Below are 19,185 nucleotides of genomic sequence, written 5' to 3'. Positions count from 1 at the left end.
GGCGTCGATAAGTATTCATTATTATTACTTTTACTTTAAGATGATTCCTTATAAAGATGAATATTTCATAATCTTTTTGTTCTTATATTAAAGTGAATATCTTTTTATATAAGTTAAAGTGTTTTAATCAATCTATTAAATATTAGAAAAAAACTTTTGTAATGTTTGATTTGAAACATAGGTCCAACTTATATTTTTTTCTTTTCGAAAAAAGCCTTATAGTCTATCTTTACATTAACTTTTATTGTTACAAAAGTAACATTTTATTACGAAGAATTTTCTTTTAGGAGTTTATATAGTATTCATAAATTCAAATGATTTATGTTTCAACTTTCTTTTATTATTACCTACTCGTATCATGAGTTTTTAATATTTTAATTTTAATTATTTCTAATCACATATACTAGTTAACTTATTTTAGTTTTATTTATCATTAATTTATTATATCTTAAATGAGTCAAATCAAGAAGAACTAGAATTATGAATAAATTATACGAGAAAGGAATCAACTATATTTATGACCAAAGTTTTTGAGGTTATAGTTTTGTCACTCATATCGAAGATATAATATTGAATTCCTCACATATCATTTGAATTTCAATTAGTTATTTCATTCAACTGATGACTTATTATTAAATTTAAATTGATCTTTAAAATATTCTAATGCACTAGTTGTAGCCTATAATGAAATCTAAATATTAACAATAATTATCATAAAACTAAGTATTTTAGATCTTTTTCGATCATTTATCTTAATTATTTATTTCATATAATTTTTAGTAATTATGTCTGTGATCCTTTCAATTAGTCTAATCCTTTCAACTAATGCATCGCTATAGTCATATACAACCAAGACAGGTTGGTTGTTGCTTACGATTGAACTAACGACCATCAAAGGTTATCAACCTCAACAAACAATAAATTGTTAGCATCGAGAGACGAGCAGTGAAATTCGTGAAATAGCTGATGTAGATCCACCACTTCATCGTAATCATAGCAAATCTACATATCTCACCCACACAACGAAATGGAGAACTTATATAGGCTGCTCCTCGCTAGAGAAATACTGAGTTCCAGTTGTCCATCCATTAGAATTTTACCACTGGACCAATAAACACCATACATAATCAAGATACTTTAAGATGATTTCTAAAGATAAAATGACAAAATGTCTGTCTATCTCATTGAGAATCATGAACAACATCTGACAGTCAGGAAATAGGTTTACCTACAAGCCAACGCAAATATGCCAAGAAAATTCAATAGGCGAATAGAAATAGGCCTTTCAATAAAGCATGAAAGGTATACACATAACAACACGATCTCCTTGAGTCTCTTGTGGAAAAGACACTAAAACTACATAATGAATACTGTATAAATGACCCGAAGATAATATATACTTGCCTACATCGCATACTTTGACTACACCTGAAGTCCTGTGAGACAGTTTGCATTGATCTCACTGAACTTGGGTGAAAGTACTTCCGAAAACTGAGAATTTTGTCCAACTGGGAGTGTATTCTCTATCGAATCAAGTGGAACGTGATCTGGCTTTTGGATTCCCTTCTTGATGGGGAGTGTATTCTCTATCGAATCAAATGGAACGTGATCTGGCTTTTGGATTCCCTTCTTGATGGGGCGCAAGCAGGCAAGATGAGAATTCAGCCGGTTGTTGCAAATGGGCAGTTTGTTGACTTGAGTACATGCTTCCCTTTCCTTGGCCACTGGAGCTCCTGAAGGATCCTGTTCAAAAACATAGAACTGCAAATTTTAGAACTTAAAGATGAGTAGCTTCAAGCTTTACAAAAAACTTGGTTCTTAGATTATGATTTCTCAGCCCAAAAAATGCTCATATATAGTTTTTCAAAGTGTGGAAGTCAGATTACCAACCAAACTGCGAAATAGTTCCAATGTGCACCAATCATAATAACTCAAAACCAGGCAACACAGAATATAAAGTATTGTACCTACCCCAAGCATGAGAAATGTAAATTTATTGTTGCCTTCCTCAAGACTGATCTCGACAAGTTTGCGCAAATCAGCAAGACTGGAATTCTTGGACACCTTAAGCTTCCTGATCAGATTCCCTGAGAATTCCTTGGAGGCCTCCCATTTCACATATATGTCCACAAATCCGTCTGTACCAACCTGTCCAGAGCTGTAATTCTCTTTAAAAGCTTTTGATGGTTCAGAAGAAACAAATCTTTTCGAATGCTGATCTGTTGATTTTTCCTCATCCCTGAGCTGAAGTGATGCAAATGGCACCAGTATTGCAGAATCTGGGCTTTCCATGACCGGTGATTCAGGTAGAAACTTGCTTTTAGGTGTGAGTTGTGATTGGTCTGCTTTTGAGCCTAACTTTGATCCAAACTCCTTGCCATTTGCCAAGGGAGATTGCCTGTTTTCATCTTGATGTCTACTCTTCAAAGGAGAGGAAACTTTTACCTGTTGAGCTAGCTCTCTATAGTTGCCGCAAAGTCTGAAAATATTCTGGATGCGTGTTTTTCTAGCAGAAACAGGATCTCTAGTGTTTTCAAAAAAGTTGCTTTCTGCTCCTACATGCTTTTGCATTAAATCACTGCCGTCCTCTGCATGATCATGGTCTCCATTCAATCCCGAATCTACCAAAGAAATCAAGCCATTAATCTTAATTGCATGGTTCATGTCCTCATCTACTACTTCCTTGTCAACCTCATCTTCAATGCTTTCTCTGTCTTCTCCTTCTTCATCTCCCTCAAAAACAGTGCTCAAGCACACCTTGTCCGGGAGTCTAAGCATATGAGCACCAGTGTCCTCTTCGAAAGCCAAAAGACAAGGACTAAGTTGGGATAGTTTCTGGTAGCTTTCAAGCTGGTTGGAGTCCTCCTTTATCTCCTTTACCTCGTAACTATCCTGTTGATCTCCCATGTCCAAATCCATAGATTTCACCATTCCTTGTTCTCCTGCAAAAGTTTCTAGCCGCTTCATAAGACTTCCTCCATCCATGTCCTGCAACACATCCCCAGAAATTTTACCTCTTTCAAGTTCCACTTCCTCAAGTCTCTGCCTAAGCATATTAAGCTCCTCTTGTTGTTGTAACATTCTATCTTCCATCTTCATCAATTCAAGTCGTAAAGTCTTGGTTCTTTGGCCAACCTTCAAGTTGATCTCTTCCTCCTTGACTTCTGCTCCTCTTTCTTCAAAGAGTCGGACCTTTGCTCTGAGCTCTGTAAGTTCTGATTCTTTCTGCAATAGCTTTTTGTGGGCATCATCGCACTCTTTCTCTTTAAGCTTATTCTCCATTTGTAGTTTATAGATGAACTGGTTCATCGCCACAATTCTTGACCTTAGGAGTAAAGAAGACTCATCAGCGTCCACCTTCTCCTTTGGAGTTGGCATATGAGCAACACGGATTATGCATTTTGCTTTAGCTCCATATTCAAGAGTAGAAACAGTCTTGTGCGTTTCCCTGGGATCGGGACTTGCACACAGAATCATCAAAATCTTTGACCTATCATCTTCAAAGGAATCCTGCGAAAATGGAACAGGCAGGACAATAATTTCTCGATCACTCTGAATCATATGCTCATGAAAAGTAATTTGTTAAAGAAGAGGATGATAAGCTGTGAGATCACCTGTAAAAGCATTGTAAGCTTACTATCCCTGAACGGAACATGAGAATCACCATTTGCAATGGATTCAACCACCCTTTTGAGAGCAACATTCCCTTGGTTTATTTTAGCTGTCTGCGAAAGGTTCGGCAACACTCAAGTCAACATGAGCAGTAAAGCAAACAAAATAAATGGTTTTTGAATAGATCCATCGACATAGCATCATCGAACATCCACTGAGTGAAAATTCAACCGAATTTGTAAAGAAGCAATGTATGCAAAAGAGGGAAGAAAATAATTCACAATTTGATACAATGGAACCATAAAATACAAGCAAAATTAAATATATCTCAGTAAATCATACATGTATGGAATTATAACTAACATACCTATCTGTTAACAGATAAGAAGTAATGCAAGAAGGATGACAAGGTTACTTGATTCGCAAAAGGCAAGAAAAATTGTGTGTGGAATATAATACCTGCATCTTTGCTTCGAGACCAATTTGACCAGCTGCTTCTATGTTTTCAGAACCGGCCATGTCAACCAGCATCAGTCTTCCTCCCACAGATGGAACATCTAAAATTATCTGAATGTTTGTTGAGAACAAAAAAAAAGAAATTTCGAAAACTAAGTGATTGTAGTGATTCCGAAGAACAACCATTAGAACAAAGCATTAAAGAAGAAGGAAAAAGGACAAACAAACCATGCAGTGGCTACGTGAACTTCTTTCATTGCAGAGAGTGCTTTTAACAATCCGCCGCTTTTCAACTTTGGCAACTTCCCTTGTAATTTTCCCTGCTTCGTTACCGCATATGTAACTTGCATTTTTAGCCTTTTTACCCATCACCTCCAGCCGAACCTGTTCAGCAGAGTAAGCAGGGCAGTATTAGAAAGAGATATGTAGCTCATTCTTCCTTTTTTCCTCTACTGGTTTCTTGCGGCAAAAGATATCGAACAATTTAAAATAATTATGAGCTTAAATTATGATCTGATCCTTGCAAATAACAGAGGATCGCCATGAATCTGTCAAAGGGGACCAGCGCAATGGGTAATTAGAACACGAAAGAGGAAGACTAGGGCAGAAACACAACTACTTCAAAATATAGTTCGGACGAAGAAGAACAACATTTTGGTTTCCAATTTCTAGCATAGCCAGACAAATCGTTCCAATTTTCTTTGGATCATTGTTCAACGACGACACGCTGAATGAAGAATAAAGTGGTTGAACAAAGGTGAAATCATCGGGAGGATACCTGTTAGAACCCTTGCAGATTCTAAACTTGGGGTTTATCTCTTTAGGGGATTGGCCTCCTTGGAACTCTATAGGGGTTCCTCCCTCCAAGTTGCTGCTCAAAGATTGCAGAAAAGATTCATCTATTGCTTATGACAAGAGAAGAATACATGGCTATTTATAGGGCTTCTAAACCCTAACTCCTAATAGGACTCCTACTTATGTCCCTCTCAATTAGGACTCTCCAAGCTAGAGTCCTAACAATACCACAGTAAGGGTTTTGGTAGAACACAACAGACAATTTCTTTAACCCTAGATAAAATTAGCAATATATACAATTCGAATCAAGAAAATTATCGGGCAAAATAAGCCAAAAAACAAAGAAAGAAAGAGAAAGTAGAGCACCAAGCGCATCGAACCTTGGGCGTATTATTGCCTTTGGGAGGACCGACGGTGGGTCCTCCTCCTCCTCCTCCGGCCCCGTTGGGAGCCCCCGAGAGAAGATCGTAGATCTCTTCGTTGTAAATCTCCAATACCGCGACCTTGACGAACAGACCAGAAAGGAGTCCGCCGCCTTCGTCATCATCGCCGTCGACGACTGCGTCAGAGGAGCTGCCATCGGGACCATCGCCTTCTCCTCCTCCTCCCAAGATGTCCCTGAGAGCCATGTACACGATGCCGGGCTGCTTGGGACAGCCGAACATGGTGTGGCTCTTGCCGGAACCGGTGGGACCGTACATCATGATGGTGCACTTGGCCCCCAGGCGCACGCCCTCCACTCTGGACCCCACGAAGCGGCGATAGAAGGCCTCGAGGTCCTCGTGCTCGGATAGGGAGACGCCGTCGAGGGCGAAGTCGCGGTAGCCGACGTCGGTGCGGACGCGGAGGGAGCGGCCATCGCCAGAGATCTCGAGGACGGAGGAGGTCGGCTTGTCCTTGCGATGATCGACGGGGTAGTTGCGAATCCGGCCGATGACTTCGACGGGGTGCTCGCCCGGGGGAGGAGGCGGCGTGGGAGCGGCTGCAGCGGGGGCCTTCGCGATGGGGTTGGGGCTGGGGAAGTGAAGGAGGCGGTGCTTGGATTGCTGGGGAGTAGGGGTGAGGTTGGTGGTCTTGGAGTGGTAACGAGGAGTAGTAGGAGTGCTTCGTGGAGAGGGTGTGGGAGGAGCCATCGGAGTCCGAAGGGTTGCAAGGAATGTAACTGATCGAGAGGTGAGAAGCGTCGAGAATTGGAGAGAAGGAAGGTTGGTCTTCTTCTCGTTCTTTCTCTCGTCGTCCCTGTTGTTGTTAGAGCTGCTGGGAGCGGTGTTGTTGGGGATTCGAAATCGATCGGAATGTAGCCGTTATGAGGGGAGGGGGAAGTCGTCCTAGCCCACTGAGTAACGGCTATTTTTTTCTGAGTTTTGGTTAACTCACACTGGTAAACTATATATATATATATATATATATATATATATATATATAAGAATAAATGCATGCGGGTTATGAAATATAATGCATAAATCTTAGACCATTTTCTATTAAGATTCTTCTCGAGTCATTCACTTGTATTCGTCCACAAATGTCTTAAAGATTGGATGAGCACTGAAATGTTCGATCATAGTGTCACTAAGATAAACAACTCTAACTAACTAAGAAGCCCATTATGATCGAGAGGCATTCGAGTTGGAGCCCAAGTCCATAACTCGATTGGATTTTCCATGACTGCACTGTATTCGGAAGATTCTTCCCGCTCGACAGTAACCGTTTAAATTTCAAATCGCCCCTCGTTCCCGCGTCGCGTTCGTCTTTCTTTAACATTGCCTTTTCCGATCATAAACGAATAAAAAAAGAAGACCCAGAAAAGGGGAAAAAAATCTGTTCTCTTTCTCTCCCTTCTTCTCGAACTGGGTTGGTCTCCTGTCACTTCCCATCCTTGGCGAAACCCTATTGCTAGCCCTTCCTCGCTGACGAGATATGTCATCGCGGCTCAAGGAGAGAGGTGGGGGAGGGGTAAAGATTCTGGCGTCCAAGCCACAAAAGTTTCCCATCGATTCCACCCCGAACGACAAAGGACCTGCCGCCGGCCGGAGGAGGACACCCATTGCTGCCGGCAAGGAGAATTCCAGGATCCTCTCCGGCAGGAAGGTCTCCGCCGCCCGTCTTAACCCGCTGCCCAAGCTCGTCGAGAAGCCGGCGGCCGCTGCTGGCGTGCGGTGGTCCACTTCGTCTTTGCCGAGAGGTAAGGCTCTCAATCCTTCGGATATTTCGGGGATCTTCAATGATCTCCGTAGCGATCGCCGCTTACCTAGGGTTTCCGCGTCCGATCACACGGGAAGAGCTCTAGGGAGGGATCTGGAAGCAGAGGCCGCTGGGAGGAAGAGTTTTGGCGAGATTAGGGCTTCGGCTGTGTGCCAGCAGGGTAAAGAGGTTTTAGACTCGAATCTCAAGAAAACTGATGAGAGACTGGCTGCCGGAACTCGGGTTTCAGGGCAGCAGAACCCTAAGCCTAACGGATTTATAGCCATGCAAGCTGCCAAGAAAGCTGAAAAGATTTCAGATGCCACCTCACAGAAACTTGGTGGCAGAACTGGAACCAGTTCGATCTCTGGGAAACGTAGCCGGAAAGAATCGGTTACCTCAAAGCCATTGTTAGCCGAGGATGCTGATGGTTACCAAGGAAGCACCGCAGAACACGAAAACAAAGCCCTTTTGTTGGTGGATAAATCAGGAGTCATTTGTTCGATTGAAAGCACAGCTGTAGAATCTAATAAACATAATCTCTTTATCGTTTCAAGTTCAATATCTCATGTTCCCGATCAAAGTAATTTGAAGGACAGAAGTTGTGCAACATCTGATTCAACAACTCAAGATGGATTCGATAAAGATGTGACTCATGTTTCATCAAACAAGAAGAAAGATTGCTTAGTTTTGCAATCTGAGGCCTCAAGAACACTCAGCAGTGGCGTTAAGAATGGCCCCGGTGACAAAGGTTGTATTGATTCTCTACCAAAGGTGGAAGTTGTACAGAAGCCCTCTGCATATATTACAGCCTTTGAGAAGGTAAATTATGACCTGAATGGTGCTCCTGTGGTTAATAAATACCCAAGCAAGCTGCATGAGAAGCTGGCATTGTTGGAAGGAAAAGTCCAAAAAATTGCTTCTGAAATTAAGAGAACTAAGGAAATGTTGGATAGCAATAACCCAGATGACTCTAAGCTGATTCTGTCTGATATCCAGAGTAAGATATCTGGGATTGAGAAAGCTGTAGGCCATACGATTGATGGTGCTGTATCACAATTTGATACATCCAAAATTATTGCAGTTGACTGCCAGGGTACTGAAATTGTCATCTCAGGTCAGTGTGAAGAAACAAGTGTTCCAGGTAATTCAGTTAATGGTTTGAATCATGAAGAATTAGAAGCAAGGTTCTTTCCTCATCATAAGTTATTGAGAAACCGGAGATCATCCAGTGTGGCTGGAGGACATAGGTCAAATACTCATGGAAATCCAGATGTTGAAGGTGGGTCATTGAGTCCTGTTGATGAAAATCCCATTGCATTGGAATTCTTGGCTTCTCTAGATTTGGTACAAGGTGAGCTTAACAAGCATGCTCCGATTTTGGAATCCGAGCATGTGGCAGCACGAGGGTTGAGGGATGAAAGAGGCTCATCAGCTGCACAATGTGTTTCAAGGAAGATGGTGCATGAGCATTGCAAAGGTGAAATCGAACTCATGGCAACTGAAAAGCTTGAAGAGTTTGATGACCAGGAGATGAAACCTGCACTGATATTGCACGTAGACAATGAAGACCCCTCCGTGAAGCAGTTATGTGAGATAGGACAAAAGCCCTCAACTGGTGGATGGTTTGTTTCAGAAGAAGCTGTTCTTCTTGCTCATGATGATGGATCTTGTTCCTACTATGACATAGCTAATCATGAGGTGAAAAATTGAACTTCAAATTTTGATCAATAATTTCTTTTTAGTCTGCTTGAAGTCTTTTTCTTTTTCCCATGGGATAGAATGCACTCCTTCCAGATATTGATGAAAGTGATGGATATATATATTGCTTGCTTATGAATTATTTCTTGCCATCTTATCTTAACATTATATAATTATCTTCAGCCCGTTGCTATATGGCAGCCCATATTTGCATATCTACGTTTGGAATTTTATATGCTACTCTTTTTGGGAGGAAAGAGGCACTGCCTAAGATATACATGTGAGCTATGAAACTAAGAGGTACATGCCTTGTTAAGCATGCAACAGATCGAAACAGAGCATTTACATTGAGCTACCCAAATTTAAGGTTTATTCTATCCAGTGCTTCCTTAGCCACTATTTCTACGTTTGCGAGACATATTCATAAGACATCTCTGTTCACTTTCCTGCCATATACCCTCAGTCAACAGCACCAATTGTGCCTACCCTCAGTTGACAGCATCCTGAAGCCAACATTTTTGAGGTTCTGAAATGGATGCAAAAGTATATATGTCTATGATGCTGATTTGCTTCTTTTGTAGGACATTCCTATTACGCAGGCAATGGGGAACATAAACCGATTAATGGTTTTGTATAATTACATGATGCTTACTGAAACATAATAAAAACTTGTCTTGCATTTACTAATTTACTGGTAACATTTACTGTTACAGTTCAAGTCTGAATACAAGCCACCAGCAGGAGTGTCAAGTAATTTATGGGGTGACTGCTGGTTAATCCGTGCACCCTGTACAGATGGATGCACTGGAAAATATATTGTCGCAGCATCAGCTGGGAATGCTCTGGAATCTGGCTTTTGTTCGTGGGATTTTTATACCAGGGATGTAAGAGCTTTTTCACTTGGGGATGCTGCAACTAGTTCTTCCTCACAGTCATCATCCATGATGGTTCTCGGCCCAAGCGATACAGGTTTGAGAAGTTCTTCGAGCACAATTCAAACTGTTGGACAACAACAGTGGTGGTACAAGCCTTGTGGACCACTGTTAATATGCACTGGCAATGGACAAAAACTTGTCAGTGCTTATGATATCCGTGATGGGGATTTAGTAATGAAGTGGGAAGTCAATAGTCCGGTGATGGGAATGGAGTACTCAAGTCCTTTACAATGGCGAAGTAGGGGTAAGGTGATTGTAGTAGGAACTGAAGCCATTAGCCTTTGGGATGTGAATTCTGTTAACCCACAGCCTTTGTTATCTGTTGCTTGTGCTGGTAAGAAGGTTTATTCCCTTCATGTCAACAACACTGATGCTGAATTGGGTGGTGGTGTTCGTCAGAGGTGAGTTTTTAGTTTAAATATTAATTTCGACTTTTATCTTTCAATTGAATGGAAACAGATGGAAGATAACTTGCATTTGTTTGACTTAAGAATTTGGTTTCCAGGGGATTATATGCATCTCTAATACCTTTTAACAAAGGCCATCATTTCATCACGGCCTGTTGTGTCACCACAGTACTCAATGTATCACCACTAATGCAAAAGATGTCATTTAAAATGCACTAGTATATCAACTCATATAACTTTTTTTGTTTTTGTTATATTTACTCAGTTTAATTCCGCTAATATTTGAGTTAATCTGCAGAGTGAGCTCATCTGAAGTGGAAGGCAATGATGGTGCGTTCTGCACGCAAGAAAGCATCAATGTTCTTGACTTCCGTCTCCCAGCAGGTGTTGGTCTCAGAATATCAAGGCATGGTGGGATCGGGCACTCCATCTACTCACGTGGGGACTCCATATATATTGGAAGCACTGAAGGAAGATTGCCCATAAAGGGCAGTCCACGATCTCGTGTGCAACATTACTCCTTGCGTAAAGGAAAGCTTGTCACAACATATGAATTGCCGGAACTTAATACTCGCTGTCACCATTCTTGCTTAACTCAAGTCTGGGGAAGTACCGATATCGTCATGGGCATTTGTGAGATGGGGCTTTTCGTCTTCGATGCTTCTCAGGATGTAAGATCGCAAGCATTATGCTTCGATGGGGGGAACACAGTAGGTGTGAAGGAAACTATTGGCCCCGATGATCTATACCGACCTACTTTTGATTATAGTGGATCGAGAGTTCTCGTCATATCAAGAGATCGCCCTGCTTCTAGGAGGTATTTATTGTGATATAATGTATTTGCTCCGGAACCGTCTAAACACGTACAGCCTAAGTGTTCTGTATTATCTAGTGTTGTATTTGGCAAGAATCTTGTTCTCAACTTCTGATGTAAATAGTTGAATGCAGTTCCTGAGCCGAGTTCTATGATTTTAGATTTCTTTCTTTGTTGTTATGCTCTTTGGCTATTTGAATGTCTCTAGACAATAGCTAGTCCAGTTAATAAGTTATGCAAACATCAGTCGTATATTCTTCTTTTAGGAATTTTTGAAAATTTGGGGGAAGGATTTGATTATCATAAGAAAATAATTTAGATTTCAATATAGATTTCTTGTTAAAAAGATGTACTAAACATGAAATTATGAAAAGCTTTACAGAGCAATAAAGATTAGGCTTCTCAAAAATAGAATGCATGCTCTGATATTTTGACGTTGTAATTTGTTGTTGCCTCAAGCTCTCTCTTTCATCTTCTCTTTAGGTCCAATTGCCTTTTTTTCTTTTTTTTAAGGCTCTTGGTTTCTTTTATTTCGTTACATTTATGTTTGCCGCACCCCTCTTTTATGGAAGAGAATTCTCCTCATGAAGATTAGACTCTTAATCGAAATTTAACTTTTTTTCCAATTCAGATTGATTTTAGTTGAGACTTTGAGTTGATTGAACTAAGCAAAAGCATATGATATGCTTGTTATGCCTAATATAACCTTAACAGTGAAAGTGTCTCCACATGCTCAGTATATCCTAATCGAGTAGAAGTGTGCGATGCATTTATTGCTAACCTTCGTAGTCGAAGTGTTTTCTTTTGCTTCGATACGTCATAATTGAGAAAAGCATGTGACATAATCTTGTCAACCGAGGTGTCTCTCTCGATTGATGTGTCTTAATCAGATAAAACATCCGACGCACTTGATGCAGTCTTCAGATCCATGACATCTCCCCATATATGACATCCATCTCAGGCAAAGGCACTCAAGATGATATGACCAATATTCAGGAGCATTAGATGTAATATATCTGCTATGGAGATCTAGATGTGATGTGGTATGATGATCGTCAATAAGTGCACCAAGTGGGCTAAACTCGAATGACCACATCTGATACTAATCCCAAATCCCAACATGTCCTTATAAGCTTGCAATCAACTGCTTCTCAAATGGTAATTTTTTTTTTATTTTTTTATTAATTGCTTATTTCTAATACCTCTTTAATATACCATGATAACAAATGAAAGTTTACCCATCGCCTATATCGTCATGCTAAATAATATGATTATCCAGAAGATATTCGTTAGCTTAGCTAATAAAGAGTTTGATAGTTTATTGTAGGGTTATCTCATCTTTGTTACTTACACTTTATATATATATAAAAATGATCATCCAAATTTGTTTCTAATGATTCAGTATAGCAGTGTGAGACAATATTCAAGTAGGCACATTAGAAAAAGATTGTTAAGCCATAAAAGAATAAAAAAAATCATATCTAGCTAGATATGATCATCATATACAGTAAAAACCAGTTGATAGAAAGATATTTCTATAATGATAATGCATAGGCATATATTAAAATGTTGTTTGTAGTTTTGTTGGTACTGATAAGAATTTTAAAATTGGTATGGTAGGAAAACAAGAAATCTTGGTATGAAAAATAATTTTAGTGAAGGAAGAAAATCCTATTAATTAGAGTTTAGTTATTTTATAAATATTAACTCTAGGTTTTAGCAAAGGAGATCAAGATGTGAGTAATAATTTGGATACTTGGGTTTATGTGAGAGGTTTATAAATAGATTTGTATTTGAGTAAGAATAACTCAAAGATTTTGTAATTGATCTAAATAGTTTAGTGTTATCTGATTAGTAGAAAGTGGTGATTCATGTTAATTTTGAATCGATTTTTTTGGTATAGTTTGAATTTTTTTTGAAGTTCTTTTTTCTCTTTCTAACAGGTTTAATGCTATAATAAAATATTTAAATTAACTTATAAGAGTTTGTATTGAATTGTGGAAAATGTAACGCAGATATATCGCATTCAAATGGATTCATACATCTATGCTGGTTCAGTTTCTCATGGCACTCAACAAATGCCGACAGTTTTATGTACCCCCCTTATCTCTTCTACCTAACACCATCGTACTAGAGACCAAGCTGGTCTTTTAATTGGTCAGCGTGTTCGACATTCTTCTCACACCACAGCTACGTAGTAGCTGTGGAACGCCAAGTACATCATGCTTTATTCCATGGGAGGAGCTGCTGCTCACTGCTTTAGACGAGAAGTCAATCCTCTGCTCTTGGATTTATTAATGGACAACCTCGAATTCCCCTCGTGAACAATCAGTATCACGTTAGTTTTATATATATATATATATATGTGTCCCAAGCTTGACGCCACAGGCCATCTCCTGATGTGCTCTGCAGCATCCTCCCAAAAGAGCCCCCAGCTTCGTCCGTCTATGTACAACTGTTAGGCATGGAGTTCCTCAATCATCGGAAGCCAACTCACAGAAGGGTAGCGGCACCGTCTTCACAGCCCTGAACTTGCCCACATTGTTCAGGTGCTCATTCTCCAACCTTTACATGCACCATGTCACAGCATCAGCCTTCTTGATGGCTATTCTAACAATGCATGCATGCAGGTGCATGTTGCGAGAATGACGACTGACCTGTAGAAGTTCCAATGCCCGCGTCGAATAATCTCCAGCGAAGCTAGCAGGAAATCCATCAACCGGTGCTCAGCCTGCCCCATCGTGAGCCGCATCACGCTCTGAATCCATGCCAGTCTAAGCACAAAGTTCAAAACCTGCACGCACCTCAATCTTGTTAGTGTTGAACATTTAGGACATGGTTGCACAAGAAGAGAAACACAGAAGCTACACCCACAATGGAGACATAGTAGACGCATTTGTTCTTCAGAATGAGATCATCTCTCAGAAATAGGTTCTTCGAGCTGAGGTCCAATAGCCCCCAGTCCTTGACGAAGTCCCAGAAGAGCTGATAGATGGTAGCTCCTGTGGATGTGATGACAACAATGACCATCCACAGGGGCGTAGGTTCCACCGCGTACTTCAATTTGGCGGCAGCTGCCACCATGGCCGATACATACTTTCCGGCGTTGGCCAGGTGGTTGACGTCGTACCCCTCCTCGATGTACCGCCTGACACACTTGGATACATTGTGCAGGTGCAGATGTTAGCGACATTCTTTTAGCATACATACATATATATGACCACATATTAATCCTACCTGCATGGCACGCCAGTAATAGGGAAGAAATGAGATAATGTAGGCCAAAATCTTGTACTGGTGGCTGCGAGTACATGTCTCATAAGGGTGCACTTTGAATCCAGCCGCCATGAAGTAACATGTTGTGAGTTCCATGTGCCTTAGCAGTGGAATCTGCCGACATAGTACAGAATGAATCAGACATTACTCATGTGCTTATCCTGCATGCAGATTCTGTAGACCATTTGTGTGCTCACCTGGCTGGTTAGCTGGTCAGCCATGAAGAAGTCCACCATCAGCACCTGCAATGCATCGTGCAACCATGTAGTTTTCTTGGACGGTATACAAAAGAAGGGAAAGAACATACAAAACGATGTGCTAATTTACTTTGTACAGTGGCGAAAACGCAATGTTGCGCATCACTCGGAGAAAGCAATAGCGTGTCGAGCGGTAGAAGATGTTAAATGGACAGAGGAGTAGTGCCGTGAATACCTGCAAGAAAATTGCTTTAATTTGCTGGGATATCTTTATGGTATAGAACTGTCCCATGAGGAACATGGCACTCGCTAGTGAATCGATTAATTACCAGCAAGAGCGCTCCGGGTATGGCATCGACGTGCCGCTGGGAGACACCGGCAGATCGAAGCAGGAGGTGGACGACCAGCGCACTGACGACCGCAGTCATCAATGATGCACTGATGAGGAAGGCATCCCTGTGCTTGAGAACTGTGTTTGGCGAGAACTCGAATATGAAGTTGTGGTTTATTCTGGTGCCTCTCCACGCGAATATGTTGCAGCCGTACAAGAATATGTGCAGGCTAAGGAGCGCAAACATGCTGCAGAAAACATGCATGCACACATGTTGTAGATTAACTGCTGTTCACTAGCAAGTGTAGCCTAATCATTCTTGCACAAAACATACAATCTTTTTACTCGTAGAAAGCAGTAATACTCTCGAGAAAGGATCTGATTCCCTATACGAGAGATCAAGTGGAGGAAATGGAAGACACTGTACGAAAAATGACATAGAATGGAAGTGCATGAGGTTAGTGGAGGATGGGGCACCGAGGAAAGTGGAGCTAAATTCTGCAAAATTTCCAGCTAGTGGCTGTATGAATGATGCCATCTATGATAGTGGAAGAATCACAATCATTAATAATATAATAGTAAAGACCACGTAGCTGTCTAAAGCACTCTGCAAATTGATAGCATTCGCCATTCGTAAGTAAATATGCATGCCAATTAAGCTTTTCATATAGAATGTGGGAAACAGAGGTGTATGAATGAAGTCATGTGGAAAGTTTGATGGGCGCAAAAGAAAGGAGCACCTGAAGATGGGGTAAACGGTTTCCATATAACCGGCTTCATCACTACTTGAGGAAGAAAAGATGCCACACAAATGAGCCAAGATTGCGTACACAACGAACAAAGTCACAAAGCTGCCCGTGAACAGACCTGCACGCAACACAAACAAAGAAGAAGACAACCGAGGCATTAAGAGGACCGAAACGGAAGCTTTTAGTTTCGATACTCCGCATGGCAGCAGAGCTATCCATCTTTTTCCTTCTCTATCACAATCCTCTCCCCACCGATAGATGCTAGCTTAGTCGGACTACACCTTCACCGTACACGGATGTCGTGTGTGCAAATCTTTACCGTGGCCATGGCAATATGATAAACCCTGAGAGCATTAACTGCTCCATAGGTGTGGGCATCGGGACTCGATGCACACTCACTTCTATGCTAATCTTTGGTCCACAGGAGGAGAGAGCGTGAGAGGGAAGGTGGATACGTACCGACGAAGAAGGTGATGGTGTGGGATTCCCGGGGCTTCTGAGGTCTCAGGAACTTCATGGCTTTTTTCCTGTCGCTGCCGGCAAAGTGCTTTGTGAATATGGATTCCACTTCGTCCGCCAGCTTTATCACCTGCATATATCCCACCCACCCCAAATAAAATTCCTCTCTTCTCGTGTTGCTTAGCTACACATATGTGCAGACGAAGAAAGGGGTCTTGACACAAAACAAACCATGAAAACACTGACGACTGCGGCAGTGGCGATAATAATAATACTACTACTATTAGCCACTTGCCATAATCAAATCGATCAAGTGACCAACTGCTGTTCCTCCACCCGGCCACTACAACATGTCCACCAATCCCCTCTAGAGATATATCATGGTATCTATATCTTAGTTCAACAGTGACGAGATGAGGTGGTGCAATCACTCCTTCGATGAGGCAGGAGTCCACTGATGGCCAAACTCTCCTCATTGCGAGGCTAAATCCGTACTGGGTATATTTGTGGAATAAACAATATAATATAATGTGGCCAAGTAGATGATACGAATAAAGCCTTGTAGAGAGACACGATCGATGTGATTACGTCCCATAGGTACCCCAAAAAAAATGGCAAGAAAAGGGAAATAATAATAAGTCAACCCATGCAATAAATACCTTGTCCGAGCTGACAAAGTGCGACCTCTTAACCTTCTTCAAGAAGGTGGCCGATTCTCGTCGTTGGTTCGATACCTTCAGAAACGGAGCACGACTCATCTCAGTTCAGTTTGAAATCTACAGAACAGATCGATTCGTGCAATACCTTCTGGAACTTCTTGAGGATTTTCCTGAAGGCTTCCATGTTTAAGGAGCTGCCACAAGTGAACAATCTTACGTAAGTAAATTAGTCATCAGTTCATTTGATATAGCCAAAAAGGATAGTAGTAGTCTCCACGTCCAACTCTTGCATGCAGGTTAGTACATGGGCGATTGCACCCACCTCCCACGTAGGTAGACTCGCCCGTCTCACTACATGGAATGGTGTCTTTAAGCTATGGGCGCATAGGAGGACAGAAACCGACGCACCTGTAGGTCGTGAGCAGGTCAAGCCCTCGGTAGAGCTGGACGTACGCCTCCCTGATCATCTTCTCGGCGCACAGGAGCTTCTTCCTATTGACATGATCGCCGCCGACTGAGCCCTCCTTCCGGGAGCTGTTGACGAGGTCCTCCCAGACCATCGAGATGGCCCGGGCTGGCGTCGTCGGTGGGATGTCGATCCTAAGCGACGTGGCCGTCCTCAGCTTCCCGGCCTTCTTCGCCTTCGCCTTCCCTAGCCCAAGGAAGCTCACGCCGTTCCTCTCCAGCGTCGCTATCACCTCGTCACTAAGGCTGTCCCGCTCCTCTGTTCCCGCTGCTGGGCTCTCTGGCTCTCCTTCCACTGTCACCACCATTGTTATTATGCGTGTTACAGCGATGGGTTGATGGGTTCAGGAGCCTACGCACCGGAGAAGGAGGAGGCGCTGCTGAGGAGGGAGGTCACGCTGCCGCCAGCAGGGGATGGAGGGGCATTCCGCTGGTGGCGGCGGCGGCGGTGTTCATGGAGGAGCTGTTTCAGATCCACGAGGATCTGGAGCTGCTTGCTCAGGATCTCGCCGCGGTCGCAGAACTCGTTCTCTTTGTTGGTGTAGAAACCATTCACCTTCTCCAACTCCTGCTCCAACTTCTCCAAGAACTCCTTCACCTTAAGTGTCACCCATCCCTTTGTTACTCACCCAGAAGAATCAAACCAGAATATGCATGCATATATACACACACGTAAAAGCGACAAGTAAATTACCTCGTCTTCTCTAGATTGGACGGGAACCATTTCGAAGAGATTCTCCTCATCAATCTAAGAACAAACAAACAAAGAAGCAGAGCATTCGTCAGGAAAATGAATCTATTCGATTCCGTGATCAAATCACTACAGGCGACACGAGGAACAGAGGGGGAGATTTGGGCTCGGAAAAGTTGCAGTGTACACATCAAATGAACACAACGATCGATGGCGTGACGACCAGACGGACTGCCGCCTTTTAATCGCAAAAAAAGCGCCAAATTTTGCTATTCTCTCCCTCCTTTCTGTCATCCGAGCCTTCGTTTAAAAGCAAACGGAACCAAGAAACGAGGGAAAGACAGTGGAGAAGAGAGTAAAGAATTTCGACTTCTACAGCAAATTTTTTGTGTTGATCGATTTTGAGACTTTACCGGAGGAAGGTCACTGCGGGGGGCGGAGAAACGGGCGGCGAATGCGCGAACCGGGTCGAAGAGAGAGAAACCACCACCTCCGTTGTGGTGGTCAACTGAGGAGGAAGAAGAAGGGAAGGAAGAACGGAGGAGGGAGAGCTTGATCTTCTTGACATGCTTCTTGAGCTGGCGGTAGTCCACGAAGGCGTCCTTCCATTCGGGGATCAGCTGCGCTTGCAACTCCCGTGAAAACTTCACCATTTCCGCCTCCCCCCCTTCTCCTCTGCAACTTCTCCGCGGAATAACCAGAGACGGAGGGAGTATAAATAGAGGCAAGGAGTGGAAGAGATTATATAGACAGATACGGACAGGGAAAGTAATAATAAGGCAAACCTTCTTCATCATCAATTTTACTTATTCTTATCTCTACCAAAAAAAGGAAGCAGAAATGCCATTCTTTTCCACTCACACTTAGTGGAGCAAAGAGAAAAGTCTTAAGCAGCAAACTATTCCTCGCCAACTATCGAATTGCATCCCCTTAATTCATTCTTTTGGCAATAGGAGCTCTTAAAAGTAATCAAAAGAAGGAGAGAGAGAGAGATAATTTGATGGATTATGTAAATGGTAGAGGATAGATTTGCGTGAAGAACAGAGTGAGCCACTATCCAATCTGAATCGCATCCATATATTCAATTAGATTTAATTCCCATTGACCAGATTGGCTGTCTCAAAAGTTGGCATTGCATTGATTTGGTTTTCAGTATACCACGATATGATTGCAGCAGAGAAATATTTGTCGCAACTTAAGAATCATACTGGATGATGACGTTCCTCACCTATGAACAGATGCCCAGTATGAGGATGTTCTTGATGAGAATTCTTCCACTTCCAAAAAATTTTATTATCATTATATTTTTTTTACAAAACAACATTCATATGGTTTTTCCTGGTCCTAAAATATTATGCCAAACAGAAATATTATATTTTTGAAACTATAAGAGGAAAATCCATATGACTTTTTTAGTACTAAAATATTATATTTTATCAAAATTTTATATTATTTAA

The 19,185-nt window shown here is 41.8% G+C and overlaps 3 protein-coding genes across 3 annotated transcripts; 1 reads left to right on the top strand and 2 right to left on the bottom strand.

The window, feature by feature from the left end:
• Positions 1-1,156: 1,156 nt before the first annotated feature.
• Positions 1,157-6,119, bottom strand: LOC135628982 (kinesin-like protein KIN-10A). The gene is made up of 6 exons (XM_065136033.1): positions 5,244-6,119; positions 4,297-4,452; positions 4,072-4,179; positions 3,615-3,725; positions 1,972-3,510; positions 1,157-1,743 (listed from the first exon to the last, which is right to left on the bottom strand). The coding sequence occupies exons 1-6, from the start codon at positions 5,994-5,996 to the stop codon at positions 1,423-1,425; spliced, it is 2,988 nt and encodes a 995-aa protein (XP_064992105.1). The 5' UTR covers positions 5,997-6,119; the 3' UTR covers positions 1,157-1,422.
• A 549-nt stretch (positions 6,120-6,668) lies between these two features.
• On the top strand, positions 6,669-11,053 carry LOC103992634 (KIN14B-interacting protein At4g14310). The gene is made up of 3 exons (XM_009412422.3): positions 6,669-8,745; positions 9,459-10,081; positions 10,386-11,053. The coding sequence occupies exons 1-3, from the start codon at positions 6,781-6,783 to the stop codon at positions 10,915-10,917; spliced, it is 3,120 nt and encodes a 1,039-aa protein (XP_009410697.2). The 5' UTR covers positions 6,669-6,780; the 3' UTR covers positions 10,918-11,053.
• A 1,812-nt stretch (positions 11,054-12,865) lies between these two features.
• LOC135628554 (phosphate transporter PHO1-2-like) lies at positions 12,866-18,444 on the bottom strand. Its single transcript, XM_065135294.1, has 15 exons — positions 18,142-18,444; positions 17,732-17,785; positions 17,398-17,635; positions 16,981-17,332; positions 16,718-16,766; positions 16,573-16,647; positions 15,914-16,043; positions 15,446-15,572; positions 14,704-14,953; positions 14,505-14,609; positions 14,375-14,419; positions 14,139-14,291; positions 13,776-14,057; positions 13,559-13,695; positions 12,866-13,466 (listed from the first exon to the last, which is right to left on the bottom strand). Exons 1-15 carry the CDS (start codon positions 18,379-18,381, stop codon positions 13,376-13,378), a joined length of 2,328 nt encoding a protein of 775 aa, XP_064991366.1. The 5' UTR covers positions 18,382-18,444; the 3' UTR covers positions 12,866-13,375.
• Positions 18,445-19,185: the final 741 nt, after the last annotated feature.

This window comes from Musa acuminata, chromosome BXJ3-1 (assembly GCF_036884655.1).
Source record: "Musa acuminata AAA Group cultivar baxijiao chromosome BXJ3-1, Cavendish_Baxijiao_AAA, whole genome shotgun sequence".
NCBI classification, from domain to species: domain Eukaryota; kingdom Viridiplantae; phylum Streptophyta; class Magnoliopsida; order Zingiberales; family Musaceae; genus Musa; species Musa acuminata.
The sequence above is the reverse complement of the archived record's forward strand: the minus strand, read 5'-3'. Positions and strand labels throughout refer to the sequence as shown.